This window comes from Schistocerca gregaria, chromosome 8 (assembly GCF_023897955.1).
Source record: "Schistocerca gregaria isolate iqSchGreg1 chromosome 8, iqSchGreg1.2, whole genome shotgun sequence".
Classification (NCBI taxonomy): domain Eukaryota; kingdom Metazoa; phylum Arthropoda; class Insecta; order Orthoptera; family Acrididae; genus Schistocerca; species Schistocerca gregaria.
Window position 1 is genome coordinate 505,631,626 of NC_064927.1, and position 15,305 is coordinate 505,646,930.

Consider the following 15,305-nt stretch of genomic DNA (forward strand, 5'->3'; position numbering starts at 1 on the left):
GGCAGATATGATACACGAGTTGGGATGGAAGTCATTACAGCATAGACGTTTTTCGTCGCGGCGAGACCTTTTTACGAAATTTCAGTCACCAACTTTCTCTTCCGAATGCGAAAATATTTTGTTGAGCCCAACCTACATAGGTAGGAATGATCATCAAAATAAAATAAGAGAAATCAGAGCTCGAACAGAAAGGTTTAGGTGTTCGTTTTTCCCGCTCGCTGTTCGGGAGTGGAATAGTAGAGAGATAGTATGATTGTGGTTCGATGAACCCTCTGCCAGGCACTTAAATGTGAATTGCAGAGTAGTCATGTAGATGTAGATGAAAGAGAACCATTTGCATAAATATCGAGAGCTCAGATGGAAACCCAGTTCTAAGCAAAGAACGGAAAGCAGAAAGGTGGAAGGAGTATACAGAGGGTCTATACAAGGGCAATGTACTTGAGGACAACATTATGGAAATGGGGGAGGACGTAGATGAAGATAAAATGGGAGATATGATATTGCGTGAAGAGTTTGACAGAGCACTGAAAGACCTAAGTCGAAACAAGGCCCCGGAAGTGGACAACATCCCATTACAAATACTGACAACCTTGGGAGAGCCAGTCCTGACAAAACTCTACTGTCTGGTGAGCAAGATGTGTGAAACAGGTGAAATACCCTCAGACTTCAAGAAGAATATAATAATTCCAATCCCAAAGAAAGCAGGTGTTGACAGATGTGAAAATTACCAAACAATCAGTTTAATAAGTCACAGCTGCAAAATACTAACGCGAATTCTTTATGGACGAATGGTAAAACATATAGAAGGCGACCTCGGGGAAGATCAGCTTGGATTCCGTAGAAATGTTGGAACACGTGAGGCAATACTGACCCTACGACTTATCTTACAAGCTAGATTAAGGAAGGGCAAACCTACGTTTATAGCATTTGTAGACTTAGAGAAAGCTTTTGACATTGTTGACTGGAATACTCTCTTTCAAATTTTAAAGGTGGCAGGGGTAAAATACATGGAGCGAAAGGCTATTTACAATTTGTACAGAAACCAAATGGTACTTATAAAAGTCGAGGGACATCATAGGTAAGCAGTCGTTGTGAAGGGAGTGGGACAGGTTTGTAGCCTCTCCCCGATGTTATTCAATCTGGATATTGAGCAAGCAGTAAAGGAAACAAAAGAAAAATTCGGAGTAGGTATTAAAATCCATGGAGAAGAAATAAAAACTTTGAGGTTCGCCGATGACATTGTAATTCTGTCAAAGACAGCAAAGGACCTGGAAGGGCAGTTGAACGGAATGGTCAGTGTCTTGAAAGGAGGATATAAGATGACATAAACAAAAGCAAAACGAGGATAATGGAACGAAGTCGAATTAAATCGAGTGATGCTGAGGGAATTAGGTTAAGAAATGAGACACTTAAAGTAGTAAATGAGGTTTGCTGTTTGGGGAGCAAAATAACTGATGATGGTCGAAGTAGAGAGGATATAAAATATAGACTGGCAATGGCGAGGAAAGCGTTTCTGAGGAAATTTGTTAACATCGAGTATAGATTTAAGTGTCAGGACGTCGTTTCTGAAAGTATTTGTATGGCGTGCAGCCATGTGTGGAAGTGAAACATGGACGATAAATAGTTTGGACAAGAAGAGAATATAAGCTTTCGAAATGTGGTGCTACAGAAGAATACTGAAGATTAGATGCGTAGATGACATAACTAATGAGGAGGTATTGAATAGTATTGGGGAGAAGAGAAGTTTGTGGCACAACTTGACTAGAAGAAGGGATCGGTAGGTAGGACATGTTCTGAGGCATCAAGGGATCACCAATTTAGTATTGGAGGGCAGCGTGGAGGGTAAAAATAGTAGAGGGAGACCAAGAGATGAATGCACTATGCAGATTCAGAAGGCTGTAGTTGCAGTAGGTACTGGGAGATGAAGAAGTTTGCACAGGATAGAGTAGCGTGGAGAGCTGCATCAAACCAGTCACTGGACTGAAGACCACACCAACAACAACAATTCTGTCTTACACTGATGTTCCAGTTAAGCGCCTGTATACAAATAGAGAGTAATAAAATTTTAATGGAATGTGTAACTGTTCTGTTTCAGTCCATAATCGACGTCGGAGTCCAGTTTAGTTGCAGTGATGGGAACACCGTTCCGTTTGTAAGTATCTAAGATATGCGCGGTGTATCTTGTGCTTTGTTGAAATTAAAACATATTTATACAAAAAAATTTTACTGTGTAGACGACAAATTACATTAAATAATTAAATCATGATGACTAGTTTCGGGCCGGCCGTTGTGGCCGAGCGCTTCTAGGCGTTTCAGTCTGGAACCACGCTGCTGCTAAGGTCGCAGGTTTTAATAATGCCTCGGGCATGGATGTGTGTGATGTCCTTAGGTTAGTTAGGTTTAAGTAGTTCTAAGTCTAGGGGACTGATGACCTCAGATGTGAAGCCCCATAGTGGTCAGAGCCATTTGAACGATTTGAACCGTTTGACTAGTTTCGGTTGGGTACAACGACCATCTTCAGATCGTAAAAGCACGTAAATACGCATTGAAGAGTGTTAGTAAGAACATCATGCGAACATATGCACTCGTATTAAAAAGCAACCGCAGTAGGACAACACTGACGTTAAAAGCATCACCAAGGACGAGCCAGGTCGTAACCCACAATCTTGTGAGACGCAAGGAAAACAGATGTGGGGGTGAGGGGATGGAGGGAGCATTTGCCTAAGTAGAATTGCAAGTAGATAACTCTATCATTCTTAGAACGGGAACGTACTGCCCGGCTGGATGATCTGCTTTCATCTTATTTCTGTCAAGAACAAGTACATACAATGTAACGATGGCTGTTTTATATGTTACAATGGATTATTCTCTTGTCAGCGAGGATGTAGAACGCTTTTTGATTCTTGTTTCCGATGCATAAAGCTTTACTCATTGTATTAGGTGTTTTACAAAAGCATAGAATAAATTCGATTTTACTTATGCAACTGTCCCACCTCTTTTTTACCTGCATCTCGCAAGGTTATGCTTTACGAGCTGGTTCGTCGCTGATGATGTTTTTAATGTGACCGTTGCCTTAGTCTAGCTGTTTGTTGATACGAATGCATATTTCTGTATGATGTTCGCTATAGATGCACATTTACCTGCATTACGACTTGAACGTTCTGGACATGGTTGATGACCGAAACTATTCACCATGTTTTATTTGTCTAATGCAAATTGCGGTCTAGGCAATAAAAGTATTTTGTATAATTTTTTGAATTTTATGAAAATTAAAACCGCTGTTACCTTTCCTGTTAATGTCAGGCTTCACAAGTATTTGGTGCTGATAATCAGATGTGTATGTTAAAATTGTTATTTCTTTCATGTTAATGAAATTAGTGCTTTTTTCCCTTTTTTATTTGCTGAAAATAACTTTTCATAATACATTAGTAATATGAGTCATTTCTTCAAATAAATAGATGGCTACAAATATAAGCTGTGCAATTAATAATTCATATAACTCATGCACCTTTGTACAAGATAATCTGACACGTAAATGTCTCTGCCATGACATAGATATGGTACGTGGAGAGAAGAGAAATGATGTGGTGGAGTCAGAGACGGGACAAAAATTCTGAGAAGAGGAAAGACTCTCTCGTCTGAATGATGTATACTTCAGTTATTTAAAAACTTCAGATGAGGGCTAAAAGTCGTAAACCTAACAAAGTATAAAACAATCGAAATAATTGTGAAGAATTTTGTATTAACATGATACACATTCACCTTTGGCTATCGTTCCACATAATCACTACCTCTATCTAGACAATGAGTGTCTTTGATCCGACAAGTTAAAAATATGCGCCAGAGTGGGGTTGGAACCCAGATTCTGGTTTTTACAGTAGTAAGTCAATTTGTTACGAAATAAGGAGAACTTATTCTTCTTCTCTCTCGTCTGGGCCCTCTGTGTCTCTTTCAGTCTCGCTTAAGTTTGAGAAATGTTGATTCACCAGGGTTGGAAACAGAGCATACACGCTTACACTCTTTAAGTACTGTGTCGAGTGGGTAAGTTCAAAAGATGCACATGTTGAGTGGGACGAAAATTATTCTGTATGACTTTTTAATGTGTAAAGAAAATAAGATAATGTCTTATACATTATACAACAAATTATCGTAGATGAAACGTGTAGATTAAACTACAGGATGGCGCAGTTAAAAATTTACCGCCTCCCCTTCCCATTCGAATGCAATATTTCGACTTCTGAAGTAAGCAACAACAATGGGACAGTTTTATAAAATAATCGATCGTTAGCATTCTTGTCAGCATTTCAGTTTATTTCATTGGTGAAGTCAGACGTTTCTCCTTGCGGTCTTCAAAATGAATTTGTTGACAGAAGAAAGAACTAAAACTGTGGAAGCATATGTGAAAACAGGTTAAGGAAACTTGCGAAATTTTCGGGGTCAGTATCCGGACAGAGAGATAGCAAAGAGAGCAGTACAGGGTCTGTATGAAAATTGGAGCATGTAAGTAGCAGGAGTTGCCAGCGGATCCGGAAAATCCTAATTTGAAACCATATCGTGTGATGTTTGTGCGGCGATTACGGGAAGACGGAGTTCAAAAACGTGTACATTAGGCCTACTGCAAGTGACTCTTGAATAACATCGACGATGGTTTGTTAGACCCTTTCCATTACATCATGAGTGATGTAGCATGGTTTCATCTTTCTGATCATGTAAATTCACAGACCACGAGGTCCCGGGCAACGGAGAACCCTAACATCGTGTGTCATCAACTACTCCATGACGAAAGAATCGGCGTTTGCCGCGTAGCAACAGCAAAGCGCATCATTGGACCGGTGTTTTTTTTTTTTTTTTGACAGTATCCTTAACACGGTTACATAAATGGAAATTTCTGATAGAGTTCAGCTTAATGAATATGAAAGACAATATTTGTTCTTCCAGAACATGCCACATGTCTATGGTACCCCTGGAATTAGTCGATGACGACTGCACTGAGGAACGAACTCTCAGGCCAAAACAGTGCCGGATCTAACAACATGTGATTTTTTTTCCTTTGGGGACTTTTGGAAAGCAATGTCTATGAAATAAATCCACACACAATATAGCAACTGAAAGGCAACACCAGTCATGAAGTTGCCGCCTCCGATATCCAAACTTTACGCCGGGTGTATCTGAATACCTTTAGATGTGCACAGCTGTGTATTGATGTGGGAGGTAACTTTCAGCATCTTCTATAAATGTATTTTTCATTTTAAGTAATTGGTAAGTCCACTTTAGCTCTTTGATTCTGTAATTTCTCTGCATTTCCACTGGCTACTTTTATCTGCGCTACCCTTTAGTTGTGTGCATGATGAATTTTTCTAGGTTATCAGCCGGGGTCAGGGCGTCGTTCTGCGGCAACGTTTCAACAACTTTCTTTCTCGTCGTCTTCAGGCGAAAATGTCGAGAAGGAAACTTGTCAAAATGTTGCCACAGAACGACCCTTTGACTCGGCTGATAAACCTGAGAAGATATCGTCATTGAAATTCGCAGAGAATGCCTGTATTCCCTTATAGTTGTGTATAGTTTATATTTTTTCACTCCAGTGTAGTTGAGCATTCCGTGTGTTCTCAGAATATTTTTAGGGACATGCAGCATAATGAGGAATCACGTTTTGTGGCGGTATGCTTTCTCCTTTCTCTTATTTGTGTATCAGCCCAAACCACTTCATTTGCGAACGAGGTGAAACAGTGCTAACTCAAAATAATACCTAAGACCAGATCGAACGCGACATATTTTTAGTGAAACTAAGCTGTTGGTCGTTTAACGATCGTGGCCCTTACCTGTGCCCTCAGATCTTCAGGATCACAGTGGAGGACGTGAACAAGCATGCGCCGGTGTTCGAACAGTCCAGCTACAACTGCACCCTGCCCATGCCCTGCCCACCGGATAGCGACCTCTCCTCCTTCATGGTTGACATCAACGTGCGGGACATAGACTTCAGTAATCAAGCCATCACCATCCATTTCGACGAAGAGGGAGAGCAGCTGTTCACGGCAGAAACAACCTACAAGGGGAACAGAGTCTACGCCGTTCAGCTGTACAGCAAAGCGACGATCAACCTCGCAGAGACCGCGAACTTCACTGTGACCGCCGTGGTAAGTGGCTGCCTGCAACTCACAGTACACAGGCGCATCACGGCCAGGCAACCAGCTGCAACGGGACTGCAGGGTAAGTTGTTGGTAAAAGCAGGGCACTCCACGAATTCATAGACAGACTGCCTTAGTAGAATAGTCAGGCTCGGATGTTGGGATTTCGTCCATACTATAGCTCGGTTCATTTTATGTAAACGTCAGTGACCTGAGAGTGAGGCAGAGACATTCCGAATTGCGATTCTTTGCGAGGTCATTTTTCAATTATGGCGTTTATCTTAAAAATATTGGGAAAGTGCCCAAAAACGTTGGTCAGATGCGGTTGTTTGTAGATTGATTTAAACAATGAAAACAGCCCCAGTTACTTATATTTTGGTGCTTGGCACAACACGTTCCGAGAATTTATTCTCATTTTCAAGTGCGTTTGCACATTTGTTTACATGAATATGTTTGGTGATTTTGGCATATGTGCTTTTCTGCGTCTCTTGCGTCGTTTCGAAGTTAGAAGGCATTGTGCCTCGTCTAGTATACAGAACATCACACATTGTGTGTATAATATCTTTTGTAGTATGTTTTGCAAACAAACAGTGTAAGTGATGATTTGCAAGTGTGTGATATTCTGTATACAGGGTGTACATAAAGTCCGTAAACACTTTCGATTATTTATTGCACAAGAACCAAAAACTGTACAGATATCAGACATATGTCATTTCCAAGAGAAACCCTGAAAGTTTTTTTCATGTATACCGTCACAGCGCATTTTGGCAATTTGCCGATAGACAGCGCTAGTTGCAAACGTGGCGAGTTCAGGAGTGGAGCGAACTTTCTGTGTGTTGGACTTGGACAAAAAGAAAAGTGCTACAGCTGTTCAGCGGATGTTTAGAACCAAGTAAGGTAAGAAGCCACCACCAAGGAAGGCCATTTACCACTGGCACAACAAATTAATTACAACGGCAAAGAGAAGAGGACATCACAGTGTGAGTAAAGTGAATGTGGAGCGGGTACGAGAGACATTCATAAGGACTCCAAAGAAATCGGCGCGTCGTGCATCCCGTGAACTCGAATGTTTGTATAAAAATACTTTGAGAGTTTCTCTCCAAAATGAAATATGTATGACGTCTGAACAATGTTTAGTTATTGCGCCATAAATAATTGGAACTGTTCCCTGACTTTATGCACACCCAGTTCTTGAGGTGGCACAATACCTTCTAACTTCGAAAAGACGGAAGAGAGACAGAAAAGCACACATGCAATCAGCAAACGTATTCATGTCAACAAATGCACAAATGCACTTGAAAACGAGAAAAAATTCTGGAAAATCGTGGTGTCAAGCTGCAAAAAATAAGTAACATGTGAAGTTTTCATTATTTAAATTATGAATGACACAGTTGCAAGCTTTCCCAAAACATCTAATACGATGAACGAAATTAAGGATTGCAGATTAATAATCATAAGTAGCAATGTGTCCTAGATAAAAGTATGAACGCGTAGTGTATGTGTGTTAGTATGTGTAACAGGGCCAGTCCAACTATCTGCTCGACATGTATAGCAGTGTAGTACAGCCGTGGTAATCGTTTGCTTACAAGCACCGAAGCCACATAATTTCTAATTGCCTTCCATAATAAATCCTGCTTTGAGACAGCGTTATAAATGCTTCTGTGCTGCAGGAATAAGACTGTCCCTTCTAGGTGTTGAATTTTTCGCAAACGTCAGTATACAGATAGGAAAAACTTCCGGTTAAATCGATACCGATATTGTAGTTCTGAAGAAATCATATTTTTTGGTACTTGTTTGGTCTCGGTTGTAACGGGTGTTTCTTTCTATTTTTTTTTTTTTTTGCTAGGAACAGGGTAAAAAGTCGAAATATCAGTTAGCACTAGCAGCAGGACTGAAAATTTTGGTTTTTAAGTAAATCTTAAAAAAAACTCTTAATTTTATTTGTAAAATTTCCATTGCGTTATGTTATTATAGCAAACGGGAAAAACGATCAGCGCTATTTTAATAAGACTGCCGTTAGAAGCGAGCAACAAACACACGGCACCGAGATCAGAACAGCACTGCCGAGACAATGACGTATCGCGTGGTGTGACCTATTCTATGGTTCGAGTGTTCACGCAGCGTCCAGCACTTGCCTCACTCATCTGCAGTATCTCGCTGCCGTTACCGGACATCAGTTATATTACAGAATGACACCATCCTTGTCTGGAAGTATTTTATGCAGTGGGGTATCACTGAAGTACAATACTCCATTTGCTTTGAATGCAGCCCTTGAAAACGGACAGTTTAACTCGAAAAATAGTTCTTCAGCCTAAGTTTTCACCCTTTAGCACCGACTGTTCGTAATGCCCAAATAGTGGTATGATCCACGATTACAAATCGATTCCTGAGCAGTTTAAAAAAATTAAAATGAATAGGAAAATACTGGTGATTTTTTGTAGTACAGCAGAGCCTCGATTATCCGAGCTTCTGTGTTATCGTAACCTTTCACCCCGCCGGCCGTGCGCCAGCCGACGTCAGCTCAGTGACTTGCTTGTTGTTTGTTGCTACTCACTTCATTGTCGCCGTCTGCTACTCTTCACTCCTCACTGCTAACTTAGATCTGTAGTGGAGCGGACGTGTTGCACTTCGTTTATTGTAAAAATTTGTGGTGATGGCTTCAAAACAGAAAAAGGTGGTCGTTTCAATGGAAGAAAAACTTAAAGCTTTAAAAAGAATAGACTATGGTGAAACTTAATTAAAAGTGGCGCAAGATTATAACGTCGGGAAAACAACAGTTGGACACTGGGAATGGAACCCCAATGACGTTGAGAAGTGGTGTTCTCAGCGAGCACCCTCGGCTGCTTTGGAAGATCGGAAAACCATGAAAAAATGTGATTATGAAAAAGAAAGTGAAGCTCTGTTCCTAAGGTTTACTCAACATAGAGATAAAGGTGTACACCCATGTCGGGACTCATTTTGCAGGAAAAAGCCTTAAAGTTTCGTAACGAACTAAACGAAGGTGAACCTGATTTCACAGCTAGTGTAGGCTGGCTCGATAGATGGAAGAAAAGATACGGAATTCGGCAACTTAATGTCTGTGGTGAAAAGCTTTCAGCAAATTTTGAAGCTGTTCAATTGTTTAGGAATAAACTTCACAAGGTATTGGACAAGGAAAACTTAACAGGAGATCAAATTTTTAGCTGCGACGAGACTGGTCTCAATTACAAAATGTTACCGGAAAAAACATCAGCGTCAAAGGCTGAAAAGGCAGCTCTAGGCTATCAATGTAGCAAAGAAAGAGTGACAATTCTAGAATGCAGTAACGCCACAGCAAATTCGAAAATGAAACTGTCTGTAATAGGTAAGCCAAAAAAACCGAGAGCTTTTAAAAATGTATCAAAAAATGCTGTACCGCTGAAATATTACAACAAAAAAAAGCTAGGATGAGCTCAGGCATTTTTAAATACTGGTTTTTTAACGACTTCGTGCCACAAACTGAAAAGTTTTTGAAAGCCAACAATTGCCCCGCAAAGGACTGTTGCTTCTAGACAATGCCACTTGTCATCCTAATGAAGATGAACTTCCAGATCAAGATATAAAGGCCATATTTTTGTCTCCAAATGTCACATCCTTATGTCAGCCTATGGACCAAGGCACCTTAGAGACACTGAAGAGAATCGTGCTTCCCTCTTTAACTAATGCTATGGACAAGGGAAAGGACATGCTAGAGCAGTTGCGCCGTATTAACTTGAAAGACGCAGCTTATGACGTGGCCCAATCTTGGGAGAGTGTTGAAGCAAATACAACTGCAAAATCCTGGAAAATTTTGCTACAGCAAAATCAATAAAATTCTCCAGATGATGAAAATCTACAGCAGCAGACCGAACCAGAAAATACTACCCTGCTTTCATTGTTACGAAACGTTCCGGGATGTGCTAACGCCACAGAAGATGACATAAATGAATGGATTGTCCAAGATGAAGAATTTGAAGTGACAGATGCAGAAATAGTCAAGATGGTAAACGAAAAAGAAGACGAAGAAGCGGATGTAGTGGAGGAAAGTGCGCCCAAGATTTCTCACAAGGAAGGATACAAGGCCTTAGAAACGGCTTTAAAATATGTAGAGCAACTGGAGGGAACATCGTCTACCGAGGTTTTACTTCTTAAGAGACTACGTGATTTAGCGGCAAAAAAAAAAAAAAAAACGGCAAACAACAGGGAAACAAAAGACAATTACACTCCTGGAAATTGAAATAAGAACACCGTGAGTTCATTGTCCCAGGAAGGGGAAACTTTATTGACACATTCCTGGGGTCAGATACATCACATGATCACACTGACAGAACCACAGGCACAAAGACACAGGCAACAGAGCATGCACAACGTCGGCACTAGTACAGTGTGTATCCACCTTTCGCAGCAATGCAGGTTGCTATTCTCCCATGGAGACGATCGTAGAGATACTGGATGTAGTCCTGTGGAACGGCTTGCCATGCCATTTCCACCTGGCGCCTCAGTTGGACCAACGTTCGTGCTGGACGTGCAGACCGCGTGAGACGACGCCTCATCCAGTCCCAAACATGCTCAATGGGGGACAGATCTGGAGATCTTGCTGGCCAGGGTAGTTGACTTACACCTTCTAGAGCACGTTGGGTGGCACGGGATACATGCGGACGTGCATTGTCCTGTTGTAACAGCAAGTTCCCTTGCCGGTCTAGGAATGGTAGAACGATGGGTTCGATGACGGTTTAGATGTACCGTGCACTATTCAGTGTCCCCTCGACGCTCACCAGAGGGGTACGGCCAGTGTAGGAGATCGCTCCCCACACCATGATGCCGGGTGTTGGCCCTGTGTGCCTCGGTCGTATGCAGTCCTGATTGTGGCGCTCACCTGCACGGCGCCAAACACGCATACGACCATCATTGGCACCAAGGCAGAAGCGACTCTCATCGCTGAAGACGACACGTCTCCATTCGTCCCTCCATTCACGCCTGTCGCGACACCACTGGAGACGGGCTGCACGATGTTGGGGCGTGAGCGGAAGACGGCGTAACGGTGTGCGGGACCGTAGCCCAGCTTCATGGAGACGGTTGTGAATGGTCCTCGCCGATACCCCAGGAGCAACAGTGTCCCTAATTTTCTGGGAAGTGGCGGTGCGGTCCCCTACGGCACTGCGTAGGATCCTACAGTCTTGGCGTGCATCCGTGCGTCGCTGCGGTCCGGTCCCAGGTCGACGGGCACGTGCACCTTCCGCCGACCACTGGCGACAACATCGATGTACTGTGGAGACCTCACGCCCCACGTGTTGAGCAATTCGGCGGTACGTCCACCCGGCCTCCCGCATGCCCACTATACGCCCTCGCTCAAAGTCCGTCAACTGCACATACGGTTCACGTCCACGCTGTCGCGTCATGCTACCAGTGTTAAAGACTGCGATGGAGCTCCGTATGCCACGGCAAACTGGCTGACACTGACGGCGGCGGTGCACAAATGCTGCGCAGCTAGCGCCATTCGACGGCCAACACCGCGGTTCCTGGTGTGTCCGCTGTGCCGTGCGTGTGATCATTGCTTGTACAGCCCTCTCGCAGTGTCCGGAGCAAGTATGGTGGGTCTGACACACCGGTGTCAATGTGTTCTTTTTTCATTACCGGGAGTGTATTAACGTCTTCACACAGTAAATATGTATTCAGTCTAATGTGATTTGTATTGTATTAAATGTTTAACTCATTTGGCCTACTTTAGTTTAATTTTTGTATTATTTTCCGTGTTATCCGACCATCCCGCTTATCCGACCTGGCCGCGGTCGGTTTAGGTCGGATAATCGAGGCTCTGCTGCACTGAACAACTTACGACTTTTCGAGAAAAGCGGCGAACGGTGAACGAAAATGCTCTTATTTGTCTTTTAAATTTAATGTTTTTATTCTACGTATCTAAAAACTGAGGTAGTCAGCATTTTCCCTCCTTTTTTTCGATTTTTACGTTTATTACAGGAAATGACAGGAATAAAAAACTGAGAGTCGGATATCTCAGAAACCGATCTTTTGAGCGGTTTGAGCAGCCAGGTTAAACTGGCGTTGAAAAAACCTGTATACCTGAAAACCGATATACCTGAAAACCGGTTGCTTCAGCGATAATCGCCGTCTCCCGCGTACAACCAGCAACGTGTTAGAAAGTTATAGCGACTTTGTTAGTAGCAACTTCATCTGTTTGCGTGCTTGGTGAGGACAATGGTTGCCAAAATGCTCAGCCTGATCAATGTGTGTCTTCCCAGCGGTCGACCTGCAGTAAGTACGGTAAATGCGAACTCATACTTGGGACGTATTTTGCACTGGAGCCGGTTGCTTACGGGAAGTCACAGGTAACGGGGATCAACTACAATACAACAGCACGAGTATTGATAATGTGGAAAGGGTAATCCTGTAGCGAACATGTTGCATTTCATATGGCTGCGTACAGGGCTCACAAATCTATTGTGCATTTCAGTGTTCAAACAGTTGTCTACTTCTCAGCTACTCTCATTAATTTTTAAATGAATTTGTGGTGCCTTGAGTATAAATTTTCTTAATATGATGTACGATTGTACAATTTCAACCTTATATCATTTTCAAGCATCTAAAAAGGAAGCATTACACATTGGATACAATAGTATGACTTACGTATTTAACATAGAGCATCCCAATATTTCCTAGGATTATTGTAACTTATTTTATAGAGGATTTGTTAATGGTACATTACGCCATGTGCGTCTTTGCTCCTATGACTGCATATAATTGTTGTAAAGAAAATGGTAGATCATGCATCGTAATTTTAAGAGCACATTCTTTTTGATCAGTTGCTGCAAAGTTTTTTCATCTATGGTCCATGTTTTTAATGTAAATACATTAGGAAGATTATAATTATTTCACAGAACTTGATTAATTACGATATATAGGTCTTGTTTGTGCTGTTCTCGTGTATCCAGGCGCCACATTTCCGAAGGCGTACCTTGCAGTCATCTTCAGATGATACCTGCGGAATAAGCACCTGCGCTACATCACGCCTCCTTTCTGTCGCTCCACAGTCCTTCATCCGCTGTCCGGTCGCACGCCGCGACGGCTGAAGTCGTGGGGGGACGGAGTAAGTGAAGGCGACGAACTGGCTCTCGTCCGACGCTAGGATTTTAGTTGACTGACCTCTGGACGCCCGGCTTTGCTTAAGGTGTTGCCATTGTCTCTGTTGGTCAGCCCATTGCGCACTCGTGTTTCAATCGCCTCCTTCAGAATACGGTCACAAAACGACGAGGTCTGTCTCAACATTTCCGTTTTTTTTTTTTTTTTTTTTTGTACTTCCTTGAGTCCCTCCTGTTGCCGTGCAATGTTCTGAAACCGCAGATATTGTTAGGTGCTTACGTCCGGTGTGCTCCTTGCATGTTTCGTCGATTGTCTGCACGATCTGCCTGATATACACTGATGAGCTAAAACATTATGACCATCTGCTTAACAGCCTGTTCGTCTGTCTTTGGAACGAAATACATCACTGATTCTCCATCAGGGATCCAACAGTTCGTTCGTGGGTTTGCGGAGGTATGTGGCATTAGATATCTATGCACAGGTCATTTGATTCGCGTGAATAGCGGGCTTCTGATTTGCGTACGCTGTGACGGCGGCCTATAGCGACCAGGATACCTCCCATAGGAGTTACACCAGGCGAATCTGGTCGTCGACGCACCACCGTGAGTTCACTATAACGCTCTTCAAACCACTGTAGCACGGTTCTGCCTCCGAGACAAAGCCTTCCGAAATACCTTCAGAAAAGAAGCTGCCAACATGAGTAACGTAGGAGTAAATATCCTCGGAGTAGTGAAGCAACTTAAATCTCTTTTGGTCCAGACTGTGTACCAATTAGGTTCAATTAGGTTGCTTTCGGAGTATGCTGATGCAGTAGCCCCATACTTAACAATCATGTCCCCCCCCCCCTCTCCATATTGAATATGTAAGACGAAGAGCCAGAGTCAGAATGAGCCTTCTCCACCCGCTCCTCAATACACAATGCTCCTTGGCTGCAACCATAGGTTTAAGGGTCTACTGCTCACTAATCCGGCCAGTAATGGAATATGCATGCGCCACCAGGGGTTACGCAGCTGAAACTCACATATTAAAACTCCACCGAGTTCAAAATAGAGGACGGGCACGAGCTTATTGATCGTGAAAAAGACAAAACTTGGTCTAACGCAAAGAAAAATCTAACCTGAAAGTAAGTGCCAACGTAATGATCAACTAAGTGATCAGACAGTCCCCATTCAAAAATTTGTGGTCAAGATATTGAGTCTTCACTCGAACCTGACGCGACCCGAACATCATTATTAATTTATACATGGATACCATCACGCAAAACTTTGAACTAATTAAATGAACAGGTTGATGCCAAATATTCTTATACGTCGAGGCCTTGTCATGCTTCTAACTGTACATCTTTTACTTTCTGCAGGACAGCGGTACTCCAGCATTGACATCTGATCCGGTCACCATCGTCGTAAGTGGATACAACGTCAACTAGAAACGGCACAAGAAAAAAACGTCGCATGTGATAAGTAAGTGTTGAATATTAAAATACCAACTGTCGATAGCTGTACGCCGAAATGTGACGCTGTGTTGCCCCACAGACGCTCGCAGTGACCTACTTTGCAAGACATGACGTCAGTTTCTGACACGCGCCGGCAGCATGCCCATGTTTCGCCCACCTTCATACAGAAGTTCACCCGTAGCCGGCATCAGCTCTCTGCTCAGTGCAGCAGCTACTTAATTCGATTGCTTACGAGTCTCCATTAACAAAATAGGCACGGCTTACAAACTGCATCAGTAATGAACTGCTCTGGAGCATTTGCATTTAAATAATGCAGAAGAGATCAGTGAGACTCTTCCACGAAATTTTAAAGTATCCCAGAACTATCAGAAAATCGAGGTATGGGATGTCCTTCAGCCAGAGTTCGAACTTGCAAAATTTGAATTATAACGGTTAAAGTTGGCGGTTGACAGAAGGGCTGCACGGAAAAATTATCAAAGGAAGAATGGGCAAAAGTTTTGTTAACAGATTTTAAATACAGTATATCCCCAATGCTACTAGTGTTAGATAAGGAACACACTCGTACAGATTTAGAGGTATGCAGAGTGCAGCAGAACAAAGCTAGTAACCTTTAAGATAAATCAGGAGAAAGAAGA

The 15,305-nt window shown here is 42.6% G+C and overlaps 1 protein-coding gene across 5 annotated transcripts in view; it reads left to right on the forward strand.

Moving 5' to 3' along the window:
- The window catches only part of LOC126285013 (uncharacterized), an 84,126-nt gene that overhangs the window by 32,218 nt on the left and 36,603 nt on the right, over positions 1-15,305 (forward strand). For all 5 annotated transcript variants that reach the window (XR_007551595.1, XR_007551598.1, XR_007551596.1 and 2 more), the window contains exons 3-5: positions 2,096-2,152; positions 5,832-6,134; positions 14,575-14,677. Coding sequence is in view for 1 of the 5 variants with exons in the window: in XM_049984323.1 (XP_049840280.1) it covers positions 2,096-2,152; positions 5,832-6,134; positions 14,575-14,643 (429 nt within the window). In the remaining 4 variants the exon portion in view is untranslated. The remainder of the gene's footprint in view (positions 1-2,095; positions 2,153-5,831; positions 6,135-14,574; positions 14,678-15,305) is intronic.